This window comes from Moschus berezovskii, chromosome X (genome assembly GCF_049115385.1).
Source record: "Moschus berezovskii isolate FMDL1 chromosome X, NW_MosBer_1.0, whole genome shotgun sequence".
NCBI classification, from domain to species: domain Eukaryota; kingdom Metazoa; phylum Chordata; class Mammalia; order Artiodactyla; family Moschidae; genus Moschus; species Moschus berezovskii.
The window spans coordinates 45,266,022-45,286,886 of NC_142488.1; the positions used below are offsets into that span (position 1 = coordinate 45,266,022).

Here is a 20,865-nt window from a genome sequence, read left to right on the forward strand (position 1 = left end):
ATGTCCAGACTGGTATGACTAGGACAGAAGATGCAGGAAAAAGGCTATTTGGGGCAACTGCAGGGCTGCAGAAACATTCGCAGATGATCAGTCGAGGGAGAGGAGAAAGGGGATCCTTCCTTTACCCAATGAGAAGTAAAAGGAAAAAAAAGAAATTCAAAACTCCCAAACTCCACCATATTAAATTAAATTCAAAAGTCATCAGCATCAGTATCATCAGGAAAGTAAAAAACAATACAACACATCTATGTTAATAATGACAAGTCAATGAATCATTCACAGGAGAGCAAAAAGATTATCTCAACAAAAAAGGAACAAATAGAAATGTAAGTTTCTGAAAGTAAAGGGGAGGGGGGCAGGATAAGAACAGAAAACTTTTTAAGGGATCACATGTTTGGAAGTCATTGGTACTTCTTCCTACCAACTACAGATTTTACTTGCCCAAAACAACAGAAAACATTTTTGGTCCTTCTGCGTGTGTGAGTGTGTATGACTGTGAGAGTGTGTGTGTGTGTGTGTGTGTGTGTAAGTAGTTGGGTGGGTGAGTGTGTACACTCAAGACTTTGTGTGTTTTTGTGTATGTGTGTGTATGCATGTGTGTATATGTATATATATATATATAAATTTCAACAGTGCTTCTCCAAAAAAAGGTCCATCTATAAATATAATTTTATTTATTTTAAAATTATCTGCCTCCCTGTTGGTATTATTTTTTGAAGGGGGTTAACCTGCTGAAGTTTTGCCAGAATGGTGACTGGCTGCGCTTGGGTTCGGTGAACTCAAAGACCTGTGACTGAGCGATGCCATCGGGGACCAGGTATTGGCCCTGGTTTAACGGGTCCTGTGGTGGTGGGTAGGAAGGAGGAACTGAGCGGGCAGAGTTGACACCTAGAGTAGACGGGAGATCAAAGGGATATGGTATAAATTAAGTAGCAAGGGACTTCTCAAATCACCTAGTGCCCCACTTTAAATCCTTATCTATATTCAGAACAGAATAGGCTGAAGCACAAAGCATATGATTCATAATGCAAGGATGATTTCTCTGTTGCTCCCAAATAACTTTTTCATTTGCTGGTCAGTGTCTGAAATTTCAACATTACAGCTTCTATGTTTGTCTTTGTTTGATGACTTGATCCCATTACCCTGGAAGCAATGTCACATAAGCCATCATATATCATATTAAGCCATTGGCAGGTCAGTGAGAAGGAAAAACTTCTTTTCTAAAAGTATTTTGCTGTTTTTTTTTAATTCTTATTATTGTTTTCCAGCTTTATTGAGATATAACTGACATAATATTGTATAAGTGTAAGATGTTAAATGTGATGATTCATTACATGTATATACTGTGAAATAATTACCACAAATAATGTTAGTTAACACATCCATCACCTCATGCAACTACTTTTGTTTGTGGTAAGAACATTTAAGAACCTCTTAAGTATACAATACTCTTAGCACCTTCTAAGTATGCAATAGAGTATTGTTAACTATATTAACCATATTGTATATTATATCCCCAGAACTTCATCATATAACTAGAAGTTTGTGCCTTTCGACCAACAAATCCCCACTTTCCCCAATGCCAACCCCAAACCCTGGCAACCAGCAATCTATTTTCTGTTTCCATAACTTTGCATTTTTCAGCTTGCTCTTAAAAGAGACATCAGATAATATTTGTATTTTATGACTTATTTCTCACAGCATAACTCCCTAAAGACCATTCATATTTCCATAAATGATAGGATTTCTTTCTTTTTATGGCTGAATAGTATACCATGGTATGTATGTATATGTCTTTATTGGTTATATGGTTTATAAATAATTTCATTTTGTTAATAGTTTGTCTTTTGCTGAGCAGATTTCAAGTCCCATTTGCTTAGTTTTGTTTCTCTGGCTTGTGCTTTAGGTGTCATATTTAAAAACTCGTTGGCAAGACCAATGTCAAGGAGTATTTTCTCTATGTTTTCTTCTAGGATTTCTACATATGTGGGTCTTACACATAAGTCATTAATCAGTTTGAGTTAATTTTTGTGACTGGTGTAGTATGGGGGGAGGGTTGATGCAGTCCGCTGCATGTAAATATCTAACTTTCCCAATGTCATTAATAAAACAGTAGTTTTCCCTTGTGTTTTCACCCTGGCTCAGTGGTAAAGAAACTGCCTTCAATGCAGGAGATGCAGGTTTGTTCCCTGGGTTGGGAAGATACCCTGGAGAAGGAAATGGCAACCCACTCCAGTATTCTTGCTTGTGTAAGCCCATGGACAAAGGAGCCTGGTGGGCTACAGTCCATGGGGTCGCAAAGAGTTGGACATGATAAGTGACTAAAACAAAAACAACAAGTTTTCCCTTTCTGAATATTCTTGGCCCCCTTACAAATAGTAGTTGAACATAAGTATGGTTTTATAATTGGGCCCTCAATTCTGTTCCATTCATCTATATGTTTATTTTTAATGTAAGCACCATACTTTTTTGATTACTATAGTTTTACAATATAGTTTGAAATTGGGATGTATGATTGCCCCCAATTTTGTTCTTTCTCAGAATTTCTTTGGTAAATTAGGGTATTTTCTGGTTCTATATGAATTTTAGGACTCTTTTTTTTCTCCTTCTATGAAAAATGCCATGGAATTTGAGATAGCCGAATATACAAATGGCTTTGTGTAGTAAGGTCATTTCCACAATATCATCTTTAATCCATGAATATGCGATATCTATTTATTTGTGTCTTCAATTTTTTTCATAAATGTCTAATAGATTTAAATGTATAGATCTTTAACTTTCTTGGTAAACTTATTCCTAAGGATTTTATTATTTTCTTCTATTTCAAAGAGAGTTATGTTGTTAATTTCTCTGTGGATGTTTGTTGTTATTGAAACAAAACTGATTTTTGTACAACTGATTTTGTATCCTGAAATATTACTGAATTCTTTTACTATTCTAATATTTTTATGTCTTAAGAGTCTTGACAGTTTTATACGTATGAAATCATGTCATCTGAAAACAGAGATAATTGACTTCTGACTTTAATTGCTTTTTCTTTCCTGACTACTCTGGCTAGGACTTTCAGAGTTATACTGAATAGGAGTGATGAGAGTTGGTGTCCTCTTTTCCCTGATCTTGGAGGAAATGCTTTCAAACTCTTACCACTGAATATGATATTAGCAGTGAACTTGTCATAAAAAATTGAGGTGATCATGTGATTTTTACCTTTCTCTGTAAATGTGGTATATATTTATTGATTTGCATATGTAGATAATGTCTGCATCCTAGACATGAATCACACTTGATGATGGTGCATGATCTATTTACATGTTGTTGAATCCGGTTTGCTTGTATTTTGTTGAGAAATTTTGCATCTATACTCATCAAGGTTTTTGGCCTGTTTTACCTAGTAGTATCTTTGTCCAGCTTTGGTTTTGGGGTAATGCTGGCCTCATAAAGTGAGTTTGAGAGTGTTTCTTTCACTTCAAGTTTTTGGACTAGTTTGAGAAGGACTGGTATTCTTATTAAAAGGTTTCATGAAAATCACCAGTGAAATAACCTGTCACTGGACATTTCCTCGTTGGGAGGTTTGACTGATTAAATCATCTCACTTGTTATTTGCCTGTTCACATTTTGTATTTTTCCCCAGTTGAGACATAATAGGCATATTACATTGTATAAGATTAAGGTATGCAACATAATGATTTGATATATGTATATACTGGAAAAAGATAAGCACATAAAAGTTACTTAACATACATAATATCACATAGTTACAAAAGATTTTATCTTCTGATGAGAAATTTTAAGATCTATTCTCTTATAAAATCTCAGATATACAATATAGCTTTGCTAACTATTGGATGTGAGAGTTGGACTGTGAAGAAAACTGATCGCCGAAGAATTGATGCTTTTGAACTGTGGTGTTGGAGAAGACTCTTGAGAGTCCCTTGGACTGCAAGGAGATCCAACCAGTCCATCCTAACGGAGACCAGTCCTGGGTGTTCATTGGAAGGACTAATGCTAAAGCTGAAACTCCAATACTTTGGCCACCTCATGCGAAGAGTTGACTCACTGGAAAAGACTGATGCTGGGAGGGATTGGGGGCAAGAGGAGAAGGGGACGACAGAGAATGAGATGGCTGGATGGCATCACCGACTTGATGGACATGAGTTTGAGTGAACTCCGGGAGCTGGTGATGGACAGGGAGGCCTGGCGTGCTGTGATTCATGGGGTCGCAAAGAGTCGGACACGACTGAGCGACGAACTGAACTATAGTATTTATGCTGTATATCAGTTCCCTTATTGTTGTTGTTCAATCGCTCAGCCATGTCTGACTCTTTTTGACCCCATGGACTACAGCACGCCAGGCTTCCCTGTCCTTCATCATCTCGCAGAGTTCCCTCAAACTCATGCCCATTGAGTTGGTGATACCACCCAATCAGCTCGTCCTCTGTCTTCCCCTTCTCCTCTTGTCTTCAATCTTTCCCAGCAAGGGGGTCTTTTCCAATGATTTGGCTTTTTGCCTCAGGTGGCCAAAGTATTGGAGTTTCAGCTTCAGCATCAGTCCTTCAAATGAATATTCAGGGTTGATTTCCTTTAGGATTGACTAGTATGATGTCCTTGCAGTCCAAGGGGCTCTCAAGAGTCTTCTCCAAAACCTCAGTTAGAAAACATCAATTCTTCGGTGCTCAGCCTTCTTTATGGATCAACTCTCACATCCATACATGACTACTGGAAAAATTGACTATACTCTGTCAGCACAGCAGGCCTCTACTTTTTGATATACTCTCTAGGTTTGTCATAGCTTTTCTTCAAAAGAGCAAGTGTCTTTTAAGTTCATGGCTGCAGTCATCATCTGCAGTGATTTTGGAGCCCAAGAAAATAAACTCTGTTACTGTTTCCATTGTTTCCAAATCTGTTTACCATGAAGTGATGTGACCAGATGCCATGATCTTCATTTTTCGAATGTTGAGCTTTAAGTCAGCTTTTTCTCTCTCCTCTTTCAAATTCATCAAGAGGCTCTTTAGTTCTTCTTAACTTTCTGCCATAAGGGCAGTATCATCTGCGTATTTGAGGTTATTGATATTTCTCCTGGCAATCTTGATTCCAGCTTGTACTTCATCCAGCCTAGCATCTTGCACGGAGAAGGCAATGGCAAGCCACTCCAGTACTCTTGCCTAGAAAATCCCATGGATGGAGGAGCCTGGTAGGCTGCAGTCCGTGGGGTCGCTGTGGGTCGGAAACAACTGAGCGACTTCACTTTCACTTTTCACTTTCACACATTGGAGAAGGAAATGCCAACCCACTCCAGTGTTCTTGCCTGGAGAATCCCAGGGACGGGGGAGCCTGGTGGTCTGCCGTCTATGGGGTCTCACAGAGTCGGACACTACTGAAGTGACTTAGCAGCAGCAGCATCTTGCATGATGTACTCTGCATATAAATAAGCAAGGTGACAATATACGACCTTGATATTCTCCTTTCCTATTTTGAACCAGTCTATCATTTCATGTCTAGTTCTAACTGCTGCTTCTTGACCTGCATACAGTTTTCTCAGAAGGCAGATAAGGTGGTTTGGTATTCCCATCTTCTTAAAATTTTCCATAGGTTGTTGTGATCCACACAATCAAAGACTTTAGCAGAAGAAGATTTTTTTTTTCTGGAATTCTCTTGCTTTTCCTATGATCCAACTAATGTTGGCACTTTGATCTCTGGTTCCTCTGCCTTTTCCAAATCCAGCTTATAAATCTGGAATTCTAAGATCACATACTGTTGAAGCCTAGCTTGAAGGATTTTTAGCATTACCTTGCTAGTGTGTGAAATGACTGCAATTGTATGGTAGCTTGAACATTCTTTGGCATTGCCCTTCTTTGGGATTGGAATAAAAACTGACCGTTTCCAGTCTTTTGGCCACTCCTAGTTTTCCAAATTTGCTGGCATATTGCATGCAGCATTATAACAGCATCACTTTTTAGGATATGAAATAGCTCTGCTGGAATTCCATCACCTCCACTAGCTTTGTTTGTAGTGATGCTTCTCAAGGCACACTTGACTAAGCACTCCAGGATATCTGGCTCTAGGTGAATGATCACACCATCATGGTTATCTGGGTCATTAAGATTTTTTTTTTCGTATAGTTTTCCTGTGTATTCTTGCCACTTCTTCTTAATATCTTCTGCTTCTGTTAGGTCCATACTGTTCCTGTCCTTTACTGTGCCCATGAAGCATGAAATGTTCCCTTGGAAGCTTCAATTTTCTTGAAGAGATCTCTAGTCTTTCCCATTCTATTGTTTTCCTCTATTTCTTTACATTGTTCACTTCGGAGGCTTTCTTATCTCTCCTTTTTCTTCTCTGGAACTCTGCATTCAGATGGGTATATCTTTTCATTTCTCCTTTGCCTTTAGCTTCTCTTCTTTACTCAGCTATTTGTAAGGCCTCCTCAGACAATCACTTTGCCTTTTTGCATTTCTTCTTCTTTTGGATGGTTTTGATCACCATATCCTCTACTATGTTTAAACCTCTATCCATAGTTCTTCAGGCACTGTGTCTATCATATCTCTTGAATCTATTTGTCACTTCCACTGTATAATCATAAGGGATTTGATTTAGGTCATACCTGAATGGCCTAGTGGTTTTCTATACTTTCTTGAATTTATGTCTGAATTTTGCAATAAGCAGTTCATGATCTGAGCCACAGTCATCTTCTGGTCTTGTTTTTGCTCACTGTATAGAGCTTTTCCATCTTTGGCTGCAAAGAGTATAATCAATCTGATTTCAGTATTTGACCATCTGGTGATGTCCTTGTGTAGAGTCATCTCTTGTGTTGTTGGAAAAGGTTGTTTGCTATAACCAGTGCATTCTCTTGGGATTACTCTGTTAGCCTGTGCTATGCTTCATTTTGTACTCCAAGGCCAAAGTTGCTTCTTACTCCAGGTATCTCTTGACTTCCTACTTTTGCAATCCAGTCCCATATGATGAAAAGGACATCTTCTTTTTCCATGTTAGCTCTTGAATGTCTCTATATTTTGACCACATTTACCTATTTTCCCTAACCAACACTCCTTACATGTGGAAAACACCAATCTCTTCTCTGTTTCTATGAATTCAGTTTTATTAGATTCCCCACATAAGTGAGATCATGAAGTGTTTGTCTTTTTTTCTCTGCAATATTTCTTTTAGCAGAATGCCTTCCAGGTTAGTCCGTGATATGGAAAAGACAAGATTTCCTTCTTTATGACTGAATGTTTCATTGTGTGTGTGTTTGTATACATTTATTTTATCCATTCATCTGTCAAAGACACTGAGGTAGTTTCTGTGTCTTGTTTTTCAGTCGCTCAGTCGTGTCTGACTCTTTGCAACCCCATGTACAGTATCTTGCCACACTTCCCTGTCCTTCACCATCTCCTGGAGCTTGCTCAATCTCATGTCCATTGAGTTTGGACACTTAGTGATGCCATCCAATCATCTCATCCTCTGTGTCTTGGTTACCATGAATAATGCTGTAACAAACATGGGGTACAGAGATCTCTTCAAGATAGCTATTAGCTATTTCATTTCTTTAGATATATGTTCAGAACTGGAATTGAATTATATAGTAGTTCTATTTTTAAATTTTGAGGAACCTCCATATTTTTTTCATAGCAGCTGTATCAATTTACATTCTCACCAGCAGAACACAAGGGTTCTCTTTTCTCTACATCTTTCCCAGCACTTGTCAGCACTGTTCTTTTGATAACAGCCATTCTGGAAGTTGTGAGGTAATAGTTCACTGTGGTTTTTATTTGCATTTCCTGATGATTAATGATGGTGAGAAATTTTCATGTATATGGTGGCTATTGGAAAATTTTCTTTGGAAAATGGGTATTTATGAATTCTGCATATTTTTAAACTTTTTTTTTGGAATATAGTTTATTTTAGTTTCTGCTGTATAACAAAGTCAATCAGATATATATATATATATATATATATATATATATATCCATTCTTGTTTAGATTCTTTTCTTATAAAGGTCATTACAGAGTATTAAATAGTGTTCCCTGTGCTATACAGTATGTTCTTACTAGTTACATGTCAATCCCAATCTCCCAGTTTATCCCTCTCCCGCTTTCTGACTTTGTAACTATAAGTTTGCTTTCTATATCTGTGACTCTATTTCTGTTTTGTAAATAAGTTCATTTGTACCTTTTTTTACATTCCACATATAAGTGATATCATATGATGTATACCTTTCTCTGCCTCAGTTACTTCACTCAGCATGGCAATCTCAAATAGCATCCATGTCATGGATCCATCCATATCACCACAAATAGCATTATTTCATTTTTTAATGGCTGAGTAATATACCATTGTATGTATGTACAACATCTTCTTTATCCACTTATCTGTCAATGGACATTTAGGATGCTTCTATGTCCTAGCTATTGGACAGTGCTGCAATGGATATTGTAATAAAAGTGTCTTTTTATTATGGCTTTCTCTGGATATATGCCCAGGAGTGGAATTTTTGGATCATATGATAGCTCTATTTTTAGTTTTAAGGAGCCTCCATACTGTTCCCCATATTGGTTGTATCAGTTTACATTCCCACCAACAGTATAAGAGTTTTCTCCGCAATCTCTCTGGCATTTATTACTTGTGGATTTTTTTGATGATGGCTATTCTGAAAAGTGTAAGTTTTGTCATTGTAGTTTTGATTTGCATTTCTCCAATAATTAGCAATGTTGAACGTCTTTTCATGTGATTTTTGGTCATCTGTATATCTTCTTTAGAGAAGTATCTACTAGATCTTCTGCCCATTTTTTGATTGGGTTGTTTCGTATTTTCGATATTTAGCAGCATGGGATGTTTGTATATTTGGAGATTAATCCCTTATCAGTCGCTTTGCAAATATTTTCTCCCATTATGTAGGTTGTCTTTTCATTTTTTCTGGTTCCTCTTGCTGTGCAAAAGCTTTTAAATTTAATTAGGTCCCATTTGTTTATTTTTGTTTTTATTTTCTCTAGGAGGTGAATGCAAAAAGATATTGCTGGAAATTTATGTCAAAGAATGTTCTGCCTATGTTTTCCTCTAAGAATTTTACAGTATGCAATCTTCAGTTCAGTCGCTCAGTCGTGTCCGACTCTTTGCAACCCCATGAATCACAACACGCCAGGCCTCCCTGTCCATCACCAAATCCCGGAGTTCAATCAAACTCATGTCCATTGAGTCGGTGATGCAATCCAGCCATCTCATTCTCTGTCGTCCCCTTCTCCTGCCCCCAATCTCTCCCAGCATCAGAGTCTTTTCCAGTGAGTCAACTCTTCGCATGAGGTGGTCAAAGTATTGGAGTTTCAGCTTTAGCATCAGTCCTTCCAATGAACACCCAGGATTGATCTCCTTTAGAATGGCCTGGTTGGATCTCCTTGCAGTCTAAGGGACTCTCAAGAGTCTTCTCCAGCACCACAGTTCAAATGCATCAATTCTTCGGCGCTCAGCTTTCTTCACAGTCCAACTCTCATATAGGTTATTTATCCATTTTGAGTTTATTTTTGTGTGTGTGGTGTTAGAGAATGTTCTAGTTTCATTCTTTTATATGTAGCTGTCCAATTTTCCCAGCACCATTTATTGAAGAGACTGTCTTTTCTCCATTGTATGTTCTTGCTTTCTTTATTGTAGATAAACTAACCGTAGGTATGTGAGTTTGTTTCTTGGCTTCCAATTTTATTCCACTGATCTGTATTTCTGGGTGTGTGTGTGTGTGTGTGTGTGTGTGTGTGAGTGCCAGTTCCACTCTCTTTGTTAGTAGTAACTTAAAATTTTTTATTTTATATTGAAATATAGTTGACTAACAATGTTGTGGTAGTTTCAGGTGTACAGGAGAGTGATTCCATTATACATGTATCTATTCTATCTCTGATTCTTTTCCCATTAGGATATTACAGAGAATTGAGCAAATTTGCCCATGCTATCGGAGAAGGCCATGGCAAGCCACTCCAGTACTCTTGCCTAGAAAATCCCATGGACGGAGGAGCCTGGTAGGCTGCAGTCCATGGGGTCGGTACGAGTCAGACATGACCGAGCGACTTCACTTTCACTTTTCACTTTCACACATTGGAGAAGGAAATGGCAACCCACTCCAGTGTTCTTGCCTGGAGAATCCCAGGGGCGGGGGAGCCTGATGGGCTTCCGTCTATGGGGTCACATAGAGTCGGACACGACTGAAGTGACTTAGCAGCAGCAGCAGCAGCAGCAGCCCATGCTATACAGTAGGTCCTTGTAGTAGCATACTTTTTTTTTTTTTTTTGCTTACTGTACCTTTGTATAATAGTCTGAAGTCAGGGAGACTGATTCTTCCAGCTCAGTTTTTCTTTCTCAGGATGATTTTGACACCATAGAGTCTTTTCTGTTTTCATGTAAATTTGATTTTTTTGTTCTAGTTCTTTGAAAATGTCATTGATAATTTAATAGGGACTGCATTGAATCTGTAGATTGCCTTGGGTAGTATAGTCATTTTGACAATATTGATTCTTCCAATCCAAGAACATAGTATATAATTTGACCTGTGTCACCTTCAATTATTTCATTGGCATCTTACAGTTTTCATAGTAAAAATTTTTCCCTCCTTAGGTAGGTTTATTCCAAGGTACATTATTCTTTTTGATGCAGTGGTAAATGGGATTGTTTCCTTAATTCCTCTTCCTGATTTTTGTGTTTAATGTATAGAAATGTGAGTGATTTCTGAGTATTAATTTTGTAACCTGCTACTGTACCAAATTCATGGATAAGTTCTAGTGTGTGTGTGGGGGGGGTGGGGGTAGCATCTTTGGCATTCTCTATGTACAATATCATGTCATCTGTAACTGTGACAATTTTTCTTCTTTTCCAAATTGGATTCCACTATTTGTTCTTATTTGTCTGTTGGTTTAGGTTAGATTGTATTTTTTTCTTTTTTCCTGAAGTAAGATTGTATTGCTACAGACTTCATTCTTAGAACTGCTTTTGTAGCATCCCATAGGTTTTCGATCATCATGGTTTCATTTTCATCTGTCTCTGGGTATTTTATTTTTTAATTTCCTTTTTGTCCTCTTCAGTGACCCATTGGTTGTTTAGTGACATATTGTTTAGCCTCCATGTGACTGTGTTTTTTCCAGTTTTTTCTTATAGCTAATTTCTAATCTCTTAGCATTTTTGTTGGAATGCAGACTTGATATAATTTCAATTTAATTAAATATACTGAGGCTTCTTTTATGGCATAGCATGTGATCTATCCTGGAGAATCTCTCATGTGCACTTGAAAAGAATGTGTATTCTGCTTTTGAATGAAATGTTCTATAAATATCAATTAAGTACATCTTGTCTAATATGGCATTTTAAGGCTTGTGTTTCCTTACTGATTTTCTGTGTGCATGACCAGTCCATTGAAGAAAATGGGTTGATAAAGTGCCCAATATTATTGTGTTACAATTTCTCATTTTATGGCTGCTAGAATTTGCCGTATATATTGAGGTACTCCTATGTTGGGTGCATTCATATTTACAATTGTTATATCTTCTTCTTGGATTGATCCCTTGTTCATTAGGTAGTGTCCTTCTTTGTCTCTTGTAACAGTTTTTTTGTTTTTCTTTTAAAGTCTATTTTGTCTGATATGAGTATCACTACTCCAGCTTTCATTTCCATTTACAAGGAATATCTTTTTCCATCCTCTCATTTTCAGTCTGTAAGTGTCTCTAGATTTTAAGTATGTCTCTTGTAGACAGCATATATATAGGTCTTGTTTTTGTATCTATTCATCCAGTCTATATCTTTTTGTTGAGTTTCCATTGAAGGTAATCACTAATGTGTATTTTTTATTGTAATTTTGTTAATTGTTTTGGATTAATTTCTATAGTTCTTTTTCTTTCTCTTCCTCTTTTGTTCCCTACTGTTCTGATTTGATGTCTGTCTTTAGTGTTTGGATTGCTTTTTCTTTCTTTCTTCTTTGTTCATATCTATTACAGATTTTTGGTTTCTCTTTATCATGAGGTTTTGATATGGCAGTCTTTGTACATACAAGATTGTTAAAAGTTGCTGGTCTCTTAATTTCAAATGCATTTTCAATATCCTACATTTATACTCTTCTCTTCTCACTGTTGTTGGTTTTGTTATTATATTTTGTGTGGATGGTTGCCTACCTTTATTGTATGTTGCCTTCACCATTGAGCTTTCCCATTCATAATTTTCTTGTTTCCAGTTATGGCCTTTTCTTTCCCACATAGAGAAGTTCCCTTAGCATTTGTTGTATAGCTGATTTGGTGGTGCTGAATTATCTTAGCATTTGTGTGCCCATAAAGCATTTGTTTTCTCTGTGGAATCTGAATGAGAACCTAGCTGGGTAGAATATTCTTGGTTGCAGTTTTTTCCTTTTCAGCATTTTAAATATATCATGCCACTCTCTTCTGGCCTGCAAATCTACTGCTGAACAATCAGGAGATAAGTTTATGGAAATTCCTTTGTATGTTATTTGTTGCTTTTCCCTTGTTGCTTTTTAATATTTTCTCTTTGTCTTTAATTTTCATTACTTTGATTAATGTGTGTCTCAGCATGTTCCTCCTTTGATTTATCCTGTATAGGACTCTCTGTGCTTCCTGGTTTAGAGTAAGTGTATCCTTTCCCATTTTAGTGAAGAGTTTGGCTATTATCTCCTCAAACATTTTCTCAGGCCTTTTCTCTCTTCATCTTCTTCTGTCACCCTTATAATGCAAATGTTGGTACATTTAATATCCCAGAAGTCTCTAAGACTGTTCTCATTATTTTTCATTCTTTTTTCTTTATTCTGTTTTGCTGTAGTGATTTCCAGTAATCCATCTTCCAGCTCACTTATCTGTTCTTCTGCCTCATTTATTCTATTTATTCCTTCTACTGTATTTTTCATTGCAGTTATTGCATTGTTCATCTTTGTTCTTTTAAGCTCCTAGAAGAAACTGAAAGTGAAGTTGCTTACTCATGTCCGACTCTTTGCAACCCCATGAACTGTAACCTATCAGGCTCCTCTGACCATGGGATTTTCCAGGCAAGAATGTTGGAGTGGGTTGATATTTCTTTCTCCAGGTCTATAGTAAACATTTCTTGCATTTTCTTGGTCTGTGCTTCATTATTTTTCTGACTTCTTGAATCATCTTTACTGTCATTACTCTGGAGTCTTTCTCAGGTAGATTGCCCATCTCCACTTAGTTTCTCTGTGGTTTCTATCTTGTTCCTTCTTCTTTAACATATTTCTCTGTCATCTCATTTTGTCTTACTTTTTGTGTTTGTGGTCCCTTTTCCTCAGGCTGCAGGATTGTTTCTTTGACATCTTGTGCCAGCATCTTGTTGAGTGAGGTGAATCCAGGGTCCCTGTACAGGTTTTCTGGTGGGAGGGACTGGTGCCTGCCCCCTGGTGGAAAGAGCTAGGTGTTGTCCCACTTGTGGGCAAGGCCACGTCAAGCCATGTGTTTATAGGTGGTTGTTGGCTTAGGATGAATTCAGGTAGCCTGTCTGCAGATGGATGTGGCTGTGTTACCACTATTTTGGTTGTTTGACATGAGGCATCCAGGCACTGGATCCTACAGGCTGTTGAGTGGGTCGAGATTTTGATGCCAATATGATGACTTCTGGGAGAAATTATGTGGATAATATTCCTTGGAACTCCCACCACCAGTGTCCTTGTCCCCATAGTAACTCATAGCCAACCTCTGCCTCCCTATGAGACTAAGATTCACAGGTAGGTCTTGCCTAGGCTTCTATGGAGTCACTGCTTTGCCCTGGGTCCCAGTGCACATAAAATGTGTGATTCCTCCAAGGTTGGAATCACTGATTTCCCCAGTCCTGTGAAACTCTTGGACACAAGCGCCACTGGCCTTCAAAGCCAAATGTTTGTGAGCTTCTCCTTCCGTGGCCAGATCCTAGGCTTGGGAGCCTAACGTTGGACTCAGAACTCTCATTCCTGTGAGAGAACCTCTGCAATATAATAATTTTCAAGTTTGTGGGCTGCCCACCTGGCAGGTATAGGATTTGATTATATTGCAAAAGCACCCCCCACCACTGTCTTTTTTCTTCTTTGTTGTAGAATACATTTTTTTATAGGTTCAAGACTTTTTTGTTAATGATTGTTCAGCAGTTAGTTTTGATTTTGTTGCTTTCATGAGAGGAGGTGAGCTCAAGTCCTTCTACTCTGCCATATTGTCTGCTGCCCCTATTGTACATTCACCTTCAGGGTTTCATGTTACTAACTAGTATTCTTTCATTTCATCTTGAAGAACTTTCAGCATTTACTGTAAGTCAAGTCTAGTGGTGATTAACTCTTTCTGCTTTTTAAATTTTTTCTGGTCTGAAAAAGTCTTTTTCTTTCCTTTATTTTCTTGGTGGAGCATTCTTGGTTGGATGATACTTCCTTTTAGTAATTTGAATGCAACCATTTCTCTGTTGAGAAATCTGCTGATAGCCTCATGCAGGTTTCCATGCACATGAGATTTTTTTTTTTCTCTTGCTACTTTTAACCTTCTCTTTTTCTTTTGATTTTAGATAGCGTTATTAGAATGGGTCTTAGAGAAGACCATTTTGGGTTAAATTGTTTGGACATCAGTGAGCCACATGAACTTGGATATCCAAATATCTACCCAGAATTGGGAAGATCTAGCCATTGTTTGTATAAACAGTCTTTGTTCTCCTTTCTTCTTTTCTTATCCTTCTCAGACTCTAATATTTTGTAGATTGTTAATCTTAATTTTACCCCATAAGTCACATAGGCATACTTCATTCTTTTTTCAATTTTTTCCCCTAGTCTGACTAGACAATTTCAAATGACCTTTCTTTGACTTCACAGATACTTTTCTTCTGGGTGATTAAGTCTGCTATTGATGCTCTGTATTGTATTTTTTCATTTCATACATTGTATTTTCAGCTCTATAATTTGTTTGGTTCTTTTTATAATTTCCTCTGTTAAATTTCTTACTTTGTTCACAATGTTTCCCTGATTTTGTTGAACTGTCCCTCTTGTAGCTCTTTGAACTTCCTTAAAATAACAATAATATATTTTGAATTGTTTATCAGGCAAATCACAGATCTCCTTGTCTTTGGGTGTCAGTTTTTGGAAATTATTGCATTCCATTGGTGATGTCTTGTTTCCTTGACTTTACATATTCCTTCTAGTTTTGTGTTGCTGTCTTTGCATTAAAAGGGGCAGTCACATCCTCCAGTTTTTATTGACTAGCCTCTTCTTTGCATCCAATCATAGATTATTCTGTCTGGAACTTCTCCACTGAGCTCCCAGACTCTCAGAATGACACTCCCAGCTGCTATTAATTGTCAAAATCTGTGTTCTTTGGAGAGACTAAGGGAAAAAACTATTCTGCCATTTTGATGATATTGTCTAACAGTTTTCAAATATTGTGTCAAAAATATGACAGTACTAGAGGCCAAGAAATTATATATAGATATTAGGGAGGGAGTTTGGGGAGTGCTCATTTTAAGTTTTTAATTAAGCTTTTTATTTTGAGATCATTGTAAATTCACATACAGGAATCAAAAATATGGAAATATGCCTTGGACCCTTTATTTAATTTCTCCAATAATAGCATTTTGAAAAACTATATTATAATATTATAGTTAGGATATTAACATTGTTATAGGACACAGTCAAGAGACAGAACATTTCTCTCATCAAAAGGATTACTCTTATTACTCTTTTATAACCACACTTATTTCTTTCCTTTTCCCAATCTCTCCTTAATGCCTAGCAACCACTAGTATGTTCCTCATTTCCAAATTATATTATTTGAAGAACATTATATGAATGGAATCATACCATCTGTAACCTTTAGGTATCAGTTTTCCTCAATCATCAAGATTCCTTAGAAATTCACTCAAGTTGTTGCATGTACCAGTATTTCACTCCTTTTTATTGATGCATAATATTCTACGATATAGATGTACTAGTATATGCTTAATTACTCACCCACTGAAAGACATCTAAGTTATTTCCAGTTTGGTCTATTTTGAACAAAGCTGCTATGAACATATGTTTAGAAGTTTTTAAGTGAAAATAAATTTCCGCTTCTCTGGGATAAATGCCCAGATGTGTAATTGCTGGATCATCTTGTAGTTGTATATTTTATGTTTTAAGAAACTGCCAAACAATTATGTAAAACAGTGGCTATACTGTTTCACATTCTCACCAGCAAGGTATGAATGATTCTGTTTCTATACACCTTTGCCAACATTAGGTGTTTTCACTATTTATTTTTCTACTGTGCTTGTAAAAGATATGTAGTGATATCTCATTGTGATTTGCATATTTTCAATGATTAATGATGCTGAACATCTTTTCATATATTCAGCCGATACCCAAATATCATCTTCAGTGAATTATCTGTCTGTTGCCCATTTTCTAGTTTGAATGTATAATTTGTTTTTGTTTGTTTTCATTTATTTTTTACTATTGAGTTTTGAGATTCTTCTTTGTCTTTGTTGTTCAGTTGCTAAGTCGTGTCTGACTCTCTGTGACCCTGTGGACTGCAGCATGCCAGGCTTTCCTGTCCTTCACTATCTCCCAGAGTTTGTTCAAACTCATGTCCATTTAGTTGGTGATGCTATCTAACCATCTCATCCTCTGCCGCCCCTTTCTCCTTTTGCTTTCAATCTTTCCAAGCATCAGGATTTTTTCCAATAAGTTAGCTCTTCCCATCAGGTTGTCAAAGCACTGGAGCTTCAGCATCAGTCCTTCCAATGAATATTCAGGCTTGATTTCCTTTAGGACTAGTTTGATCTCCTGGTGTCCAAGAGATTCTCAGCAGTCTTCTCCAGCACCACAATTTGAATGCATCAATTCTTCAGCACTCAGCATTCTTTATGGTCCAACACTCTCATCCGTACATAGCTACTGGAAGAACCATAGCTTTGACTATAAAGACCTTTGTTGGCAAAGTTATGTCTCTGTTTTTTACTATGCCGTCTAGGTTTGTCACAGCTTTTCTTCCAAGGAGCAAGTGTCTTTTAATTTCACAGCTGCAGTCACTGTCCACAGTGATTCTGGAGCCCAAGAAAATAAACTCTGTCACTGCTTCTACCTTTCCCCTTCTATCTGCCATGGAGTGATGGGACTACCCTGGGATGGAATGCTATGATCTTAGTTTTTTAATGTTGAGTTTTAAGCCAGATTCTTCACTCTTCTCTTATCCTCATCAATAGGCACCTTAGCTCACTTTCTGCCATTAGAGTGGTATCATATGCATATCTGAAGTTGTTCAGTGCCATCTGTTTAAAAGGTTATCCTTCCTTCACCGAATTGCTTTTGTACCTTTGTCAAAAAATTGGTTGGCCATATTCGTGTAGGTCTATTTTTGGGTTCTCTATTTAACATAATCTACCATGTCTATTCTACCAACACCACCCTATCTTGGTTACTGTAGCTATTAGTGTTGAAATCAGGGTAGACTTATTGTTAAAACTTTATTCTATTTCATACTTATTTTAGTTATTCTCACATACTCATTTGATTTTGACCTGTCTCTAAAGCTTCTGGAGATGAGGACTGTACTTGTGGCCCTAGAGAGCTCCATAATGGCAAACTGAAACGAGTTGATGTACCAGGAATTAATTGCCAAATCTCAAGACAGTGTAAAAGGCAAATGTAAAGTGAAAAGGCCTCCCTTGGAGCTAGGCTCTGTCCTCTGCTTTTCTTCAGCCAGGCTTCCCTCCCCCAGAATAGTAGACTAAGTGGATAAGGCCCATGACATTATGGGCTTCCATGGTGGCTCATGTGACTTGGAAAAGGAAATGGCGACCCACTCCATTATTCTTGCCTGGAGAATTCCATGGACAGAGAAGATTGGTGGGCTATAGTTCACAGGGTCACAAAGAGTTGGACATGACTAAGTGACTAACACATTCTTGGTGGCTCAGACAGTAAAGAATCTACGTGCAATGCAGGAAACCTGGGTTAGGAAGATTCCCTAGAGAAGAGAATGGCTATCCACTCCAGTATTCTTACCTGGAGAATTTCATGGACAGAGGGCCATGACAAGCTACAGTCCATGGAGGTGCAAAGAGTCAGACACGATTGAGTGACTAACATTTTATTTCACATGGCATTATAGATTGTGTTGGAATCTATATTAAATCTGAATTAGAGAAATGAAAATAAAAATGCTCCTTATCGCTTCCAGAAAGGTGTCATTGGAAAGATTAAGAAAGCTGGCTTTCTTAGGTATCTCGGAAAACTCACTTGCTCTTCCCATATGTGTGTGTGTGTTAGTCGCTCAGTTGTGTCTGACTCTTTGTGACCCCATGGATTGTAGTGAAAATCACTTCTACATATGTAGTGCCCATGAGTCTCAAATATATCAGTCACCATAGTCCTGGACTAGGAGGGCCTTGAAAATGGAAACAGAAATAACAAAGGAAATTTTTAGGAATTCAGCGGTTTGAAACTAGATAAGGTTATTTGAAGACTAGATGAAAAGCTGTTCAAGTGAACAATTGTTTAGATACTGGGAGACAAGAGAGGACCTCCAAGGGATAGTCTTGAGACAAGGCAGAGAAGGAACGTGACACAAAGGCTTGGTATGAGCTAGTAGGACTGTTTTCTAATTGGTTGCTTTGTGCATGTTCTTCTGCTTTAAGGTTTCTCAGTGGAAAAATAAGCCAGTCTCACATAGACTTGGGAGAACTTGGGCTGAGGTAAAGGAATACCATCCCATTACGAAGGTCAGTGTGGTAGGGGCAGTGGAAGGATTCAGAATGAGAGAAGTTCAGGAAGAAAGAGCCTCCAGGAGACAGAGGTGGGCCACTAGGACAGTAGCCCCCTTGTAGCCTGAAGACTGTCCAGGCAGTTGGGGCTCATATCTCTAAGGAATAAGCACATTATCTCAAAGGATTCTCCTATCAACACAGATCATAGACTTAGTGTAATTAACTCCAGATTACTTTCTAACACTGTCCTGTTTTCACCACCAAGGAGTCAGGAGTGGTTGCCTTTAATTTCCTACCTAAAGTGAATCATAATTCCATGACGAGTGAAAGTGCCAGTGAGCATGTTCAAAGACTAAGAAGCAATAAGAAGTTAAAAGGATGCCCAAGCTAGGTGCATTGATCAACTGGAAATCAGATATCCACAGACACTAAACCTCTTCAATATAAAGGAACTTCATTGGGAATAATTAAGGGTGCATTATGTGACTGCTAGAATTTCAGGCAACTGGAATCTGACCACTTAAATGGTCACTCATTTTGAATCAGAGAGCCCTTTAAGAGAGCATAAGAAAGGGACTAAGGAAAATGAAGTCTCACTAAGATTGCCTACACTGGGGAGAATAATAATGGCTGTCAGTAATAGAAACAGCTTTCAGTGGTTGAGGTGAGACAAAAAATTGAGCTGTTCTTAACTAGCATGAAAGATCAACAGAACCCTGAGGTGGAGAGGAGGGAACAGTAGACTTGGAAACAAGCTGACTTAAGTTCAGAGTCAATTTATGCCAAGCATCCTCAGTTTCTTCATCTGGAAAATGAGACTAATAATGTTTATCTTTTTAGAGGTATGATAAAAGCGAAATGAAGGAACTTATACAAAATGACTGGTACTGAATAGCTTCTTGAATAAACAGAGGGTAGTTCCTTCCCTTTGTTCAATTAAGCAATTTAATGTTTTCTAGTTCATGAAAATGAGAAAATAAAGCTTCATTTCATATTCAAGTTGATTTCCGAGGTATTTTTCCTTTTAAAATACTTTATGATTCAAAAAGAGAACAAATATCTGAATTTTCTGTCTAGGTTCAGTTTGAAGTCCTCCATTCTGATTTGGGGTTCATGATTTGGCTGCTGCTGCTGCTGCTAAGTCACTTTAGTCATGTCCGACTCTATGCGACACCATAGACGGAAGCCCACCAGGCTCCCCCGTCCCTGGGATTCTCCAGACAAGAACACTGGAGTGGGTTGCCATTTCCTTCTCCAATGCATGAAAGTGAAAAGTGAAAGTGAAGTTGCTCAGTTGTGTCCAACTCTTCATGACCCCATGGACTGCAGCCTACCAGGCTCCTCCATCCACGGGATTTTCCAGGCAAGAGTACTGGAGTGGGGTGATGCCCTCAATTCAATGAAAGAAGGTTATATGCATATCCCTAATATATATTTATATATGTATTAATAAATTCCATATATTTACTAGTGTCCAACTGTTTCTAAATTGTTAATAAAGTTTTGTTTCTCACTTTTATTTAAGTGAAAATAAAAGAAACAAAGGTTCTATTTTTTTTCCTGTACCCAATGAGCTATCTGTGGACATGACAACCTTAAATTATTCACTCCTAAGCTTTAAGTCTTTTAAAGATCATTTACCACTTATCATCAGAGACACCTGGGAATTTGGACATTTCCCACAACCCTAAGTGAACTTTAGCATGGAAACAAGCATAGGAATATGCAAATACATAGTTTATGGCTTTTCAGCTTCACAATGAGAGTGAGTGAGGTCAGGGAGGTTGTAGTTAAAGGCAGTTTTACCTTTTTGTTTAGAGACTTTTCTCACAGTCATTGCAGCCTGCCTCTTCTGGTTTTCAGAAATCTCAAACCCTATAACATAAAAATAAATCATTTTGTTATGAGTAACATAGACCTTTTTAAAAATGTATAAATTAGTACAACTTTTCTGGAAGAGCAATATTAACACTTACCTACAACAATGCATTTCAATGTATAGAGGGGCAAAAAGGTGAGAACACAAGTTAAGAGGCTGTTAAATGGAGAGTGGTTGAATAAAATATGGTGAAAAGTGGAAAGACATTTCACAATCAAAAGCAAAAATACAAAGAAAAATGAGTTAAAAAAATAAGAGATTACAGCAGAAAATATATATAGACTTAAGTTTTACAAGGAGGAAAATAATTGAATGGCAA

General features: G+C 37.5%; 1 protein-coding gene across 7 annotated transcripts in view; it reads right to left on the bottom strand.

Moving 5' to 3' along the window:
• Positions 1 to 651: 651 nt before the first annotated feature.
• Positions 652 to 20,865, bottom strand: part of ARHGEF9 (Cdc42 guanine nucleotide exchange factor 9) — a 515,595-nt gene continuing 495,381 nt past the window's right edge. For all 7 annotated transcript variants that reach the window (XM_088834154.1, XM_055438785.2, XM_088834153.1 and 4 more), the window contains 2 exons: positions 20,474 to 20,542; positions 652 to 888 (listed from right to left, as the gene is read on the bottom strand). In XM_088834154.1, coding sequence (XP_088690280.1) covers positions 707 to 888; positions 20,474 to 20,542 — 251 coding nt within the window. In that variant the 3' untranslated portion in view covers positions 652 to 706. The remainder of the gene's footprint in view (positions 889 to 20,473; positions 20,543 to 20,865) is intronic.